Here is a 13,188-nt window from a genome sequence, read left to right as displayed (position 1 = left end):
AAATGGGCCAGATCTTGGAAAAATAATGCCGTCTCAATGATGCTCAAACCATTGTTAAACTTGGAATTTACTGTCAGTTTGTTCATTAAGGGATACACCGTGGTTGTGATTCTGCACAAATGGCATCTTTGTGCTTGGCTTCCTGTTATTTTTTAAGAACTTGGTCGATTTTCACATTAATTATCCATTAAATTTGCCATGGAAAGTTTAAGTCTGGAATTAACAGGTTAAGTATGTTTTTAATGTGATAAATGCTAATGCAGTGCCAATCAACCTTTTGGGGCCAAAAATTGAACACTTTAAACTGTGGAGTCTCATTCCTTCAAGAGATATATTGTTCTTGGAGATTATAAAAATGCCTTTCTTTTCCATTCTCTCTCCTCTTTTCTCTCTCTCTCAATCCAGTCTTTCTTTTCCATCTTGCCTGATTTGACTCAAATTCATACACACTTACTCACCATTCCCCTCAGTTATTCTTTTTATCAATCCTTAAGTCTCATTGGTCAAGGAGATACACTCTTGGTCCCAGATAAATGCTATCTTCTATGAAGTGATTTTTTAAATTTCAAGAAATTTTACTGCTGTCGTGGGAAGCCCATCAATAGTGTTTCCCTTGCATCCTCGCTGCTGCATTGACAATTGTAAGTAACATCATGGAATGGCTCCATTATGAATAACATGTGTTTTCACACTAGCCCAAGTGTCATTCTGGTACTGGCAGGCCCCTCAAACGTACTGAGACTTCAAATTTCCCAGCCCATAGCATGGTTCTGTTGGGTAGATCTTGGACTGGTCTGAAGTTGCACCCTATTTCATTATTTACACTGACAATGATGTCGAATTTGAACTATCAGAACTGTTTAGCAGCGATGAAAACACTGAGGGTCTCTACTATTAGTAATAAAACTGATATTTTTGAAAAAGATTAGATATTTCCCCCAAAAATATGCAGTGCTTTGAACCCAAGAACACTCTCTCAGACTTTTCTTTCCCTTGAATTTAGCACAGAAAATAAATTATTCAGGCACAGCAATATTTTTTTTTAAATAGATTTCATTTGTAAGACTATTTCTTTTTAAAACAGAAGTACAAAAGATAAACTATTCACCGTAAACTGGAAACATCAATTTTTTTGGTGAAGATGGGATGATAAGCGGTTGCACCACTTTGATCAGTTTTTCGAAAGTGTTCTCCTAAAGCTTGATAGTTTTTTAACTTTGGCCATCATTACTTTCTCTTATTCACTGTCTCAGAGGGTTGGTTGTGATGGAATAATTGAATCACATCACTCAGGAGGGAAAATGTGTAATTTGTGATCTGATTAAATTGCCACTTCAAACAGAAGAAAGATACAAGTTATTCACAATAGAAGTTTAATAATAGTTATAATACAAAGGGGAACTCCAGGCTCCAACTAAGAAGCAGCCCTTCCATTTCATAACAGTGATTCATTCTTTGCATTTTTTATTAATAAAGTAAAAGCAAAATGTTAAGCAATATCTTTTGCAAGTGCTCACATACTGTACAGTGTTACATGATTTTTCTCCTTTGCAGGTATGATGAGATGGGTGTGATCTTCACAATTGTCGTCAATGATACCACACTAGAGAGTGGCTTAGTACAGCTCAGGAACCGAGATACTGCTATTAAAGAACTGGCTCACATTTCAGAAGTGAGAGACTTCCTCACCAAGTACATTCAGGAATCTTGAAAAATAGTTATACATTTCCATTAGAATGTGTATGTATATTGAAATATGTACACTCATTATTGAGACTCATAACAACATTAATTAGTTAAGCTGATGCTTAGTGGTGAGAGTACAAATGACCTTTTGAGGTAAATAACTGCACTCTGATACTTAAGCTGGTAGCCTTTTCAGTAGCCGCTTTTTCTTTTTACACAAAACCTCATATTTATATATTCTTTACCAATCAACCTATGCTAGCTCCTGAGAGGTATCTTTATATAGTGTAGATTGACTCCAGTTTTTTTAACCTTCCTAGGCAAATCGCTCCTTCCTGGTACAGCATGTTGATGCTTGAGTTCAGTGCACCATGGTGCATTACATTGATATATAAATTAAATATGCCAGCAGACTATCGGTAAATTCACATTTAAATCTCAAAAACGCAAACAAGTTAATGGATGACGAAGCCCTGATGATAATGAATGTTAACAAACTTGCAATGTGTAGAATCTTGAATTAGAATTATAACATTAAAATCTCACCAGACCTGCCAATATTATTGTTACACTAATGGATCTCATATGGCTTTATCCACAGAAAATCAAAACTATTACCCTTACTGATGCTTTAGATATATGAATGGGAGTTTACAAATTCTGAACCTGCATCTGAAATTGAGCATTTGGCTACAGGCATGTCTGAGTCACAGAATGTGATGCCTAATTAATGAGTGTGGCATAGACATCAAATTTAATATATTACAGATAAGGTTCAGTTTAGTTATCTGACCTGAAATTGAGTCATTTTCAGTGCTCATCATTATTCTAAGTATGATTTCTTGGGTCTGTCAAATAATGTTACAGGAATGTTGAATTTTACTTCCACTTTGGAACTGCCTTGCAAATAAAAAAGCAGCAATCATGAGTAGAAACTGGGAATGTGCTTTTTGAATGATTAGAGAACTTGTTGGTCTGCACATTGGCATAGATAAAGTTGTAAAAATAATACAGAAAATTGGTTTTACATATTACATTCTAATTGGATTAATTAAGAAATAAAAATATTAACCATTTGTGAGCTTAGTGCATGAATCCACTCTAAGTGGAGTTGTGGGATATAAGTTGTTGCCATAATACTGTTTCTTCCCACTCTTGACTTCCATCTCCAAATTTGATGAGCTCCCTAAACTCTTTGTGCTGTCTGGTGATGGTATGTTCTTGTGGGGCGAGAGGGAAAAGCCCAGGGTTGAGTTGTTGCTGCATACCTAACAGCATTTGCAAAGGCCCGGGAGCTAATTACCTCCCACACTGGGCAGTGGAAACAGAATTAGGACAATGAAAAATGATGTACTTTTGAACAAAAATAGGACATAGATCTGACTTTTTCAATTATGCTTAATGATTCACCTATGCCGATAAGGAGGAATAATTGTGCGAGCCACTCGTATTATCATGTTTGTGGGTTCTCCATTAAAGTGACTCCATTAAACTCAACTCCATTGAGTTCATTGTCAACATTTGGAAGGCAAAAAAGTGTAATTCATAAATTGTATGAAGGAATAAACTTTTTCAGCTGATTTATTTATATCAGCAACTGCATAACATGTATAACAACTGTAATGTTCTTCCTTATTTAAGTTAACACACTGCTAGGAAAGCCCCTCCATTTCAAGTTTGAGACTTAGTGCAGTAATCTTACCGTCTCCTACATTCTCTCCTATTTCTTAGCCACTGTCTATATTCTTTTTTTAAATTACAAAATGCAGTAACAGCACTGGGCTGTGAATAATTTCGATATGTCCTGAGGTTGTAAAATGCACTTTTATGCTAGTATGCTCTCCACAAAGCATTTATACAGCACTATTCATGACCTACTAGATGTCTCAAAGCATTTTACAGTCAATTAAGTACTTTTGAAATTTAATCACTTATAGGAAATGTAGCAGCCAATTTGCATGTAGCAGCTCTCAAAAACAGCAATGTGATGAAAATTAGGTAATCTGTGTGATGTTGACTGAGGGATAGATATTGGCCAGGACACTGGGAGTAACTCTACTGCTCTTCCTTGAAGTAGTGTTGTGGGTTCTTGCATGTTCATCTGAGGGGACAGACGGCCTCAGTTTAATATCTTATCTGAAAGACATCATTTGCCTGCTGCCCTTGTTCTTCCAGGTGATAGAGATCACGAGTCTGGAAGGTGCTGTGGAAAAAGTCTTATTCAGTTACCGCAGTGCTTCTTGTATATGTTGCTGCTGTGTGCCGATGGTAGAAGGAGTCGATGTATAAGGTGCCAGATGAGGTGCCAATCAAGTCAGCTACTTTGTCCTGGATGGTGTTGTGCTTCTAGAGCAGTGATGGGCAACCTAGGCTAGCGAGTGAGCCGCACGAGTGGCCCTCTTTCATTTCAGTAGGCAGCAAGATTGAAATTGGATATGTGCACAAACCATGACCCTATGAATAAGAATTTGTGGGATGTGCTGATTGAAATGTAGCAGCGCTTTGATTGGATGTAGAGGGAGAGCAAGGCTCTCAGTCAATGTTATGTGCAATCAGCATGCACCTCACCTCGTGCCCTTGCTTTGTGTGTGTATCACTTTAGTACTACCGGTAGGGGAAAAAAACTACATAGACCGAAACCAGTGGAACCTGGCAGCCCTACGTGTGGGCAATGGTCAACAAAATATCTCGTACTCGGAAACCTGATGGGCCGCGGGTTGCCCACCACTGTTCTTGTGTTATAGAAGTTGCATTCGTCCAGACTAAGGAGTGAGTAACTGCTGGCTGGTGCCTTATGGATGACATTGGGATTCCTGAATGTTAGTTACTCTCTACAGAATACCCAGCCTCTAACCTGCTCTTGTAGTCACAGTATTGATGTGGCTAATCCAGTTACGTTTCTGATCAATGGTGACCCCTAAGCTGTTGATGATGGGAAATTTCAGGTTTGATAATCCCGTTGACCCTCTCTTGCTAGAGATAGTATTTAGCTGGCATTTTTGTGGTCCTGACATTTGTGAGGTGTGAATGTTATTTGCCACTCATCAGCCCAAGCCTGTTTTCTAGGTCTTGCTCTGTGCAGGCATAGAAAGCTTCATTATCTGGGGAGTTGTGAATGGAATCGAACTCTGTGAAATCATCAGTAAACATCTCAATTCTGACCTTATGATGGAGGGAAGGCCAGTGATGAAACGGCTGAAGATAGTGGGCTTAGAACACTGCCCTGAGGAACTCCTGGCGCAATATCCTGGGACTGAGGTGATTGCCCACCCATAACCGTAATCATCTTCCTTTGTGAACTACCTTCCTTTGTGTTAAGTAATTACTCCAACCATTGGAGACATACCCCACCCCTCTGGCCTCAATTTCCATTGACTTCATTTTTACTATTTTAATTCTCCACCTTGCTACTTCTTGATAGCATACTGTGTTAAACGCTGCCTTGACTTCACTTTTACTTCACCACTGGAGTTCAGCTCTTGACCATGTTTGGACCAAAGCTATAATGAGGTCTGAAGCTGAGCGGTCCTAGGGTTACACAAACTATTAGAAAAAAGGCTATTAGAAAATGCTACTTGATAGCACTGTCCATGACGCCTTCCATCACTTTGAGAGTAGACTGATGAGATGATAATTGGCCCTCAGATTGGATTTGTCCTACTTTTTGTGGACAGGATATACCTGGGTAATTTAACACTTTGTCAGTTTGATGCCAGTCTTGTAGCTGTGCAGGGAACAGCTTTGCTAGAGGCGTGGCTAGTTCTGGAGCACAGGTCTTCAGCACTACAGCCAGGATGATGTTGGGTCTCATTGCTGTATCTAATGCACTCAGCTGTTTTTTGATAACACAGTGTGAATCTAAATGAAGATTGACATCAGTGATGGTGGGGACCTCAGGAGGTGGCCAGGTTGGATCATCCATCTGGCACTCCAACTGAAGATGGTAGCAAACATTTTGACCTTTTGCATTTGTGCTGGGCTACACCATCATTGAGGACAGAAATGTTTATGGAGCCTCCTCCTCTTGTCACTCATTTAATTGTCCCGTTCACATCTTGATGTGGTGGGTCTGCAGAGCTTTATCTAAAATTGTTGAACTCAGTTTTGGGTCTGGAACACTGTAAAGTGCCCAGTCGAAAACTGAGGCACTGTTCCTTGAGCTTCATTGGAGCATTGCAGGAAGCCATGAACAGTAAGGTTAGAGTGGCAGCAAGGTGGAGAATTAAAACGAGAGCCTACTGCAAGCTCGGGGCTCACTTGCAGACTGAATGGAGATGTTCTGCAAAATGAACACTTAATCTGCATTTGGAATCCCCAGTGTACAGGAAGGAGACCACTTTGTGAGCAGTGAATACAGTGTACCAAATTGAAAGAAGTACAAGTAAATCACTGTTTCATCACCTGGAAGGAGTGTTTGGAGCCTTGCACAGTGAAAAGGAAAGCTGTAAAAGGGTAGGTGTTCCATCTGCTGCAGTTGCATGGAAAGGTGCCATGGAAGTGGAGGGGGTGTTGAAGGTTCAACAATTTTAAATCGTAACTGTGGCCCCCATTTTTTAATTTTTTTCTCTTTCGTTCCTTTTCTTCTGCTTTTGGATTGCAGCTGTTCGTGATTCTGCCATTCAAACCTCCTCTATACAGACCCTTTTGTTCCTTTATTTGTCCCATTACCACTCCCTTTGGCCTTGCACCATCAACTCTTTTGTCATTTAACCTAGGGTGTTTTCCACCCTATCACACAGATATTCCCTTTTGTTCTTTTTTCTCATCCCCCTCCCTTCCACTTGCTCAAAACCTGTTACATCTGTAACTTTCCCATTTCTGATGAAAGGTCATTGATCTGAAATGTTAACTCTTTCTGTCCCCATACATGCTGCCAGACCTGCTGAATATTTGCAACATTTTCTGTTTTTATTTTAGATTTCCAGCATCTGTAGCATTCTGCTTTTTGTACATAGTTGTATAACCTGAATATGCAAATTATGACGGGTGTCCCAAGCCTTTATTTTTAAGAACTTTTTATATAAATGTATAAAATGTACAATTTTTAAACTTTGGTTGTATATTAATATTACTAATTTAGGTATTCTGAAGGGTAAGGGATTAATTGAAAAAAATAAAATAGAGGCCTGTACCAGCAGTTCAAGTATCTTGATTGTGTTCTGATGCATATTTCCTGTTATGAGCCGCCTCTTCTGCTTTGTAAAGTACGATGACTCACTGCTCTTCACTCAACTTTGTTTCTAATTTGGATAAAACCTATTCATCTAAAACCACATATACCGGCACTCCTATAAGCTGGTGACCTTTTTTTTTAAATGTTATTCCATTTATAACAAATTACTTCCTAATATGGCACTGTTGACAACTGCGAGCACAGAGAAATCTTCATGGAGCCATTTGGCTTTCTGAAGAGGACATTCTCTGTTTGAAAAATCTACTGTTTGGATGAAAGTCTGCTATCTTCACTGGGAAATGAGTTTGGAGAAGTTCAAGTCACTGCCTACAATTTTGTACAATTAAAACTGAGTAAAACCGTGATCAGACAGTTAAAGCACTGCCCAGAAATCACAGTTTTACACCAAATTGATAGCATTGTTTAAAGAAATCGGAAGATTAACGTATGGAAGTAGAGAAATTGACATCTGGGTGCAATAGAGAAGGCTGGTGCACTTTTGAAATAGATTTTAAGGCACATTATCAAGGCAGTGTAGAGAGAACTTTGCAACTAGCATATCTGGCTTTTCTATATTTTCCTTCAGAGTGCTTGATTGTTGACAGCAGATAACAAAAGATTACCCCCAAAAAATATTTTAAGTTGTTGATTGATAGATAGCTGGTATTGGTGGAGTGTTGTGTGTTTGTCAATTAGGAGGATCTAAACTTTAGGCTATTTAAATGGATTTAAGGAAAGCTATGAAGGAGAGGTGCAGATCTGGAAGAAGGGACCTCCCTTATTGCATTCTTTCAATCAAGCTTGGCTCCATATTGTTATCCTTCACTGGACAGGGTATGGAATCCAAATCTTGGACTTCTCCCAAACTATCAATTCCTTCTCATGCTGACCACTGATGTGTTACACAGACCATTGTAGTTTCAGAATAATTCCCCCCTTTTTCAGCTAACCTTTTTAAATTGATGGAGTATCCCCTAGCAGAAAGTGCCCTGTTTAACTTGTAAAAATCCAGGCATAGTTTAGTGGCTTCCAAATGTCGACTTTTTCAAGATTACTTAAATCAATGCATTTCTGAAATGTCATAGCTAATTGTGGTTTAATAAGAAATGCACCCATAAATATAGTTCAAAATACTTCCCTTAATAAACTTCCCACATGAGCAAATCTATTTCTAAATGAAAACACAAATATCAATTGAAAGTTTTCTGAAAAATGTTCCTATATTTATTGTTACACCACTGGTAGATAAATCTCAGGAAATGGTTCCTTCCACTTTCCATGATTCTCTACCAAATTCCCAGTTGTCAACCAGTTCATTTATGGGAGCTTTAGGTCCAAGCAGAGGTAATGGCAGAAAAATTGCAGATCATCTGCTTCTGGTGTCTTGTTTTGATTATTGGGCTGAATTGGATATTACTATCGTGCTCAGAACCAAGGACCATTTCTCCAAGGCAGGCCTTCCTGTCAGCCATGAATCAATAGGAACACTCTCGCCTCTTAATTCAGAAGGTAAGAGTGTTGATATTGTAAGGGTTTGTTCAGTAGGACTCACTGAGGTTCAGAGGTCTGTTAGGTTGAATAGACATGTTTATTGGTAAAACACAACTACTTCTAGTATTTGGGAATTAAAAAGATACAAACTTAAAGACTTGTTTTTTTAAACAACATTCCCCAAAATTCACAAACCACTCCAATAATACAAATTAAGACTTTTCTTCACTATGCTAAGGAACAGTACAATTTGATAATTGAAACCTTATTAATTACACAAATATGCCAACAAGGTGAAAACTAACAATAGGTTCAAGTTTCCCCCCCAGACACTCGAGCATATAATCTAGGCTGATTTTTGTGCAGGACTGAGCAGTGCTGCACTGTTGGAGAAGCAGTATTTTGAAAGAAATATTAAATATTTGCCCCCTTTTAAGTGAAAAGGGTCCCAAGGTACTGTTCAAAGAAGGGCAGGAGAATTCTTCACTGCCACACCCGCAGGTCAATATTGATCCTTCAACTAACTCGAATCATCCAAGCATTTTCCTTTTGCTGGTGGTGGAAGTTCAAATTTGCTGCCACATTTCTACATTACAGCACTGAATATACTTCAAAGTACTTCATTGTTTGTTAAGCACTTTGTGATGTCCTATGGTTATGAAAGGTGCAATGTAAGTGCGAGTCTCCTTTAAACAACAGAAGTGTGAACTGTTATGCATAATATTTGATAATGCGCTATTGTCTAGTTACAAATAGATATTTGTTCACTTGCAATGGCATAATTCCTCTTTTTTTTAATAGATGAATAATCAGACAGTGTAGCTTTAGTTATATTGCTTGATTTAAACTATTAAAAGTAAATATTAAGTAGTAGGAAAAGATCAACACAGATTTCACTTGATTATAGACTGTTGCATGTCTGTCTTGGACAGAATTATCTGAGCTGCTGCATCACTGTTGAAGCCTTGCAGACAGTGGGTGAAATTTAATGGGGTCGTCAGAAATGGATTTGGAAGTAAGAGGCTGGCCATAAAATGGTGAGGGGGTGGGGGGGGGGTGCAGAGTGCTTACTGCCTTCCCGACGCCATGGAATTTTATTAGTGGCAAGAAAGGTGAAGAATGGCCTTCCTGCTCAGCGGCCAATTTAGGCTATGTGGCCAATTAAGGGCCTCTTCCCACCACCCTTTACCAGAAGCAAAGGGGGCCTTTTCTTCTTGTAGGGTGGCTTCCCGGTAAAGCCAGGTGGCCTCCTTACTGGGTCCGGGTGAGGTTGTCCTGATTGGCTGCTCTGTGGAGGGGCCCCCACTCCCTGACCAGTCAGGCAGGCTCTGACAACCATGATCCCATTTACTTTATTCCAAAGACGGTACCTATGGTGCTTTTTCAGGCTGGGTGGAGTCTCAGCAATGGTAACTGCTCCCAGTACCGTTTGGCTGCTAGTTCTTAGAGACGGGTTGTCTTTTAAACAGGTGGGGCTTCTATTTGCAGCTCAATAGCTGCCCGATTGCCACAGAATCTGATCAGGCTACCTTTAAACTGTTGAATGTTGTTGCCCCCAGCTTTCTATCATTGCCTCAACAAAATTAAGCCCAGTTGAGTGTAGCTTAGTGGAAAACACAACCTCAACATGGATGGTAACACTTTTAAAAGCTAATGGCTGAGACGTCATCAGTCTTGAAACCAAAGCCAGTCCCAGACAATAGATAAACATCCCTTTTGAAATCATTGTGGGGAAAGAAGGTCACATGATTCAAGTGACCACTTTGAAATTGCTATATTCCTTTGAGAACTGAGACCCCCGCAGTCTGCTGATTTAGCAACAATGGAAAAGAACTCCAGCAGATCTTCAGGCTGACCAAGCAGCTGGCCACCATCACTCAACTCCTCGAAGCCTGTTTGATTTTAAAAGTCTCTAATCATCGCCTGCACAGAAATCTCATCATGCAACATTGTCATTCTTTTCAAGGATTTTCCTGTTGCTCTCTCCAACCAGGGATCCACCTAGACTGAACTACGTCATAAAGGAAACACCCTCTGGCCTTTGTCTTTTTCCAGACTTTGGATATCACATTAACTAATATTAATTTCTGTAGTTCTTCTACTGTTGTTACCCATAGTTGTAAAAACACCCTCTATTCTATCCCTCCCTTACTGTGTGTGTTCGTTCCACACAAATTGTAGAGTTTGGAAAAAGCATGCCACAGCCCATTGGAAAAATAATTCAAAAGCACCTCTGCTTAAGTACAGATGGGGAAAGGATAAAGAAGTTTAGTCTGCCTCTCTCCTGTGCGTAACATGTACCCTTTATTTTATATAATTTCTCCATATTCTTCCTACCAAAATGAATCATCTCACACTTCTCTACATTGAACTTCATCTGCCACCTGTCTGCCCATTTCACCAACTTGTCTATGTCCCTTTGAAATTCTACACTATACTCTCCAGTTCACAATGCTTACAAGTTTAGTATCATCTGCAAACTTTGAAATTGTGCCCTGTACACGAAGGTCTAGAACATTAATATATGTCAGGGAAAATAAGGGCCCCAACACTGACCCCTGATGAACTCCACTACAAACCTTCCTCCAGCATGAAAAACACCCTTTGACCACAGCTTTCTGTTTCCTGTCACTCAGTCAGCTCTGTATCCATCTTGCCACTGTCCTTTTTATTCCATGAGCTATAACTTTGCTCACAAGTTTGTTGTGTGGCACTGAATCAAACACCTTTTAGAAGTCCATGTACACCACATCAACAGCATTGCCCTCATCAACCTTCTCTGTTACCTCGTCAGAAAGCTCCAGCATGTTAGTGAAATATGATTTTCACTTAAGAAACCCATGTTTGTTTTCCTTAATTAACCACATTTGCCCATGTGGCCATTAATTTTGTCCCCCAATTATTGTTTCCAGAAGTTTACCAACCACCGAAGTTAAACGGACTGGCCTGTAGTTGCTGGGTTTATTTTTACACCCTTTTTTGAACAAGGGTGTAATGTTTGCAATTCTCCAGTCCTCTGGGACCGCCCCTGAGTCTAAGAAAGACTGAAAAATTATGGCCAGTGCCTCAGTATTCTTGGATGCATCTCATCCGGTCATATATCTTATCAAATCTAAGTACAGATAAATTATCCAACACCTCTTCCTTTTTATTTTTAAACCAATCTAGTGTCTGAATTACTTCATCTTTTACCATGGTCTGGGTAGCATCTTTTTCTTTGGTAAAGACAGATGCTAAGTATTCATTCTGTACCTCAGTGATGCCCTCTGTCTCCATGTGTAAATTCCCTTTTTGGGCCCTAATATGTTCTATTCTCCCCTTTACCACTCTTTTACTATTTATATGCCTTTGGAAGACTTTGGGATACCCTTTGCTAATCTGCCAGTCTCTTTTCATACTCCCTCTTTGCTTACTTGCTTCTTCACTTCTCCTCTGAAACTTCTACATTCAGCTTGATTTTCAAATGTATTTTCTACTGACACGTGTCATGAACACAGTTTTTTCTTCTTTATCTTAATTTCTATCTCCTTTGTCATCCAAAGAGCTCTGGATTTCTTTGCCTTACCTATCCCTTTCAAGGGAATAGTGTTTTATTTCCTGGCCTGAACATGTCTTTCTTAATGAATGCTTTTAAAATAATAACAGCTATATAGAGTGCAAAGCTCTAACACCTTGTGCTACTGAATGTTAAAATACAAATTGTATAGTTGAGAAGAGGCGTCTTGGTTTCTCTTGGTTGCATTTGTCCATAACCAGAGTTGCTCTTATGGATCTTCTAGTGAATGGTTACAGGGTGTGAGAGAGAACAGATTTCCTATCTGGCCTTTGAGAAGAGGATGATTTGTGACTTCCGGATACCTCGGAGAGGAGAGAAATTTATTTACCGCACCTCTTCTACCCCCCGACACATACAATGTTTTATTCATAATTCTATGAAGGTTTAAAAATGTTTTGTATAGTCTGAAAATAATGCTTTTGTTTAGTAGTTTTCGTGGTTTTCTACTCTTGAATATAACTGACAATCATACTAATTTGCATGCCATAAATAATTCTCAAGAACTAAGCCTTCTCATTTTTCAAACTGATGATACAGAAACTACAGTCTTTATAGTATGAAACAAACGCTCAGAATTTTTAAAACACTTGTAAATGGCGTAAACTTTGAACTGCCACAATGGCCAGGATTTTATGGCCCCTCCCTCCCGGCAGGATATTACAGTCCTGCCAAACTGAATGGAGATTTAAATGACTCGCTGCATTCGCCAGGGTGGAGAACATGCTGCAGCGGGGCTGTAAAATCCTGGCCAGTGTAATTTTCTCAGCAACGTATGCAATGATACACAAAATTAGTGCATTTTTCTCTGCCTTCCTACCCAGAATCATTACGAAATTGGAATCGTGTGGCCTACTTTTGCCACATTGTGCCAATCTCAATTTTTGCTTCCTGCTGTCCCACCCGCTGCATATGCATTCTGATAGGGGAAGAAGTGAGATCGAGCCCAGTTTTCATGTTTCTCTTTACACACCTCCTCCTTACCAAGTCGAAATGATGACTCATTTCATTACAGTGAAGGACGAGGAATTCCTTGCCTCTCTAATTCTCCCTTTTTCCTTACAGCGTACAGATTTTAAAACTTAATAGGTTAATCTCATCACTAATTCTTGATTCACTTTATCCCTTCTTCTCACCCTAATTTTTTCCACCTTGTTGATGTGCTGCACCATGGCCCTTTTTCAATCACTCCGATTTCTCACTGAAGCTCTCAGAATGGTGAGAAGAACTTTGCCCAAGGGTTGAAGATTTATAGTCAGTTGAAATTTGAGTAAATCAAATGCTC

The 13,188-nt window shown here is 39.3% G+C and overlaps 2 protein-coding genes across 5 annotated transcripts in view; one reads left to right on the top strand and one right to left on the bottom strand.

Moving 5' to 3' along the window:
• Positions 1 to 6,804, top strand: part of polg2 (polymerase (DNA directed), gamma 2, accessory subunit) — a 36,113-nt gene extending 29,309 nt beyond the window's left edge. For all 4 annotated transcript variants that reach the window (XM_041216671.1, XM_041216670.1, XM_041216672.1 and 1 more), the window contains 2 exons: positions 1,555 to 1,672; positions 4,753 to 6,804. In XM_041216671.1, coding sequence (XP_041072605.1) covers positions 1,555 to 1,672; positions 4,753 to 4,962 — 328 coding nt within the window. In that variant the 3' untranslated portion in view covers positions 4,963 to 6,804. The remainder of the gene's footprint in view (positions 1 to 1,554; positions 1,673 to 4,752) is intronic.
• The window catches only part of LOC121293589 (platelet endothelial cell adhesion molecule-like), a 92,113-nt gene continuing 80,528 nt past the window's right edge, over positions 1,604 to 13,188 (bottom strand). The window contains exon 15 of the mRNA XM_041216665.1: positions 1,604 to 1,706. Coding sequence (XP_041072599.1) covers positions 1,686 to 1,706 — 21 coding nt within the window. The 3' untranslated portion in view covers positions 1,604 to 1,685. The remainder of the gene's footprint in view (positions 1,707 to 13,188) is intronic.

The sequence above is a fragment of the Carcharodon carcharias genome, chromosome 22 (assembly GCF_017639515.1).
Source record: "Carcharodon carcharias isolate sCarCar2 chromosome 22, sCarCar2.pri, whole genome shotgun sequence".
Classification (NCBI taxonomy): Eukaryota; Metazoa; Chordata; class Chondrichthyes; order Lamniformes; family Lamnidae; genus Carcharodon; species Carcharodon carcharias.
The sequence above is the reverse complement of the archived record's forward strand: the minus strand, read 5'-3'. Positions and strand labels throughout refer to the sequence as shown.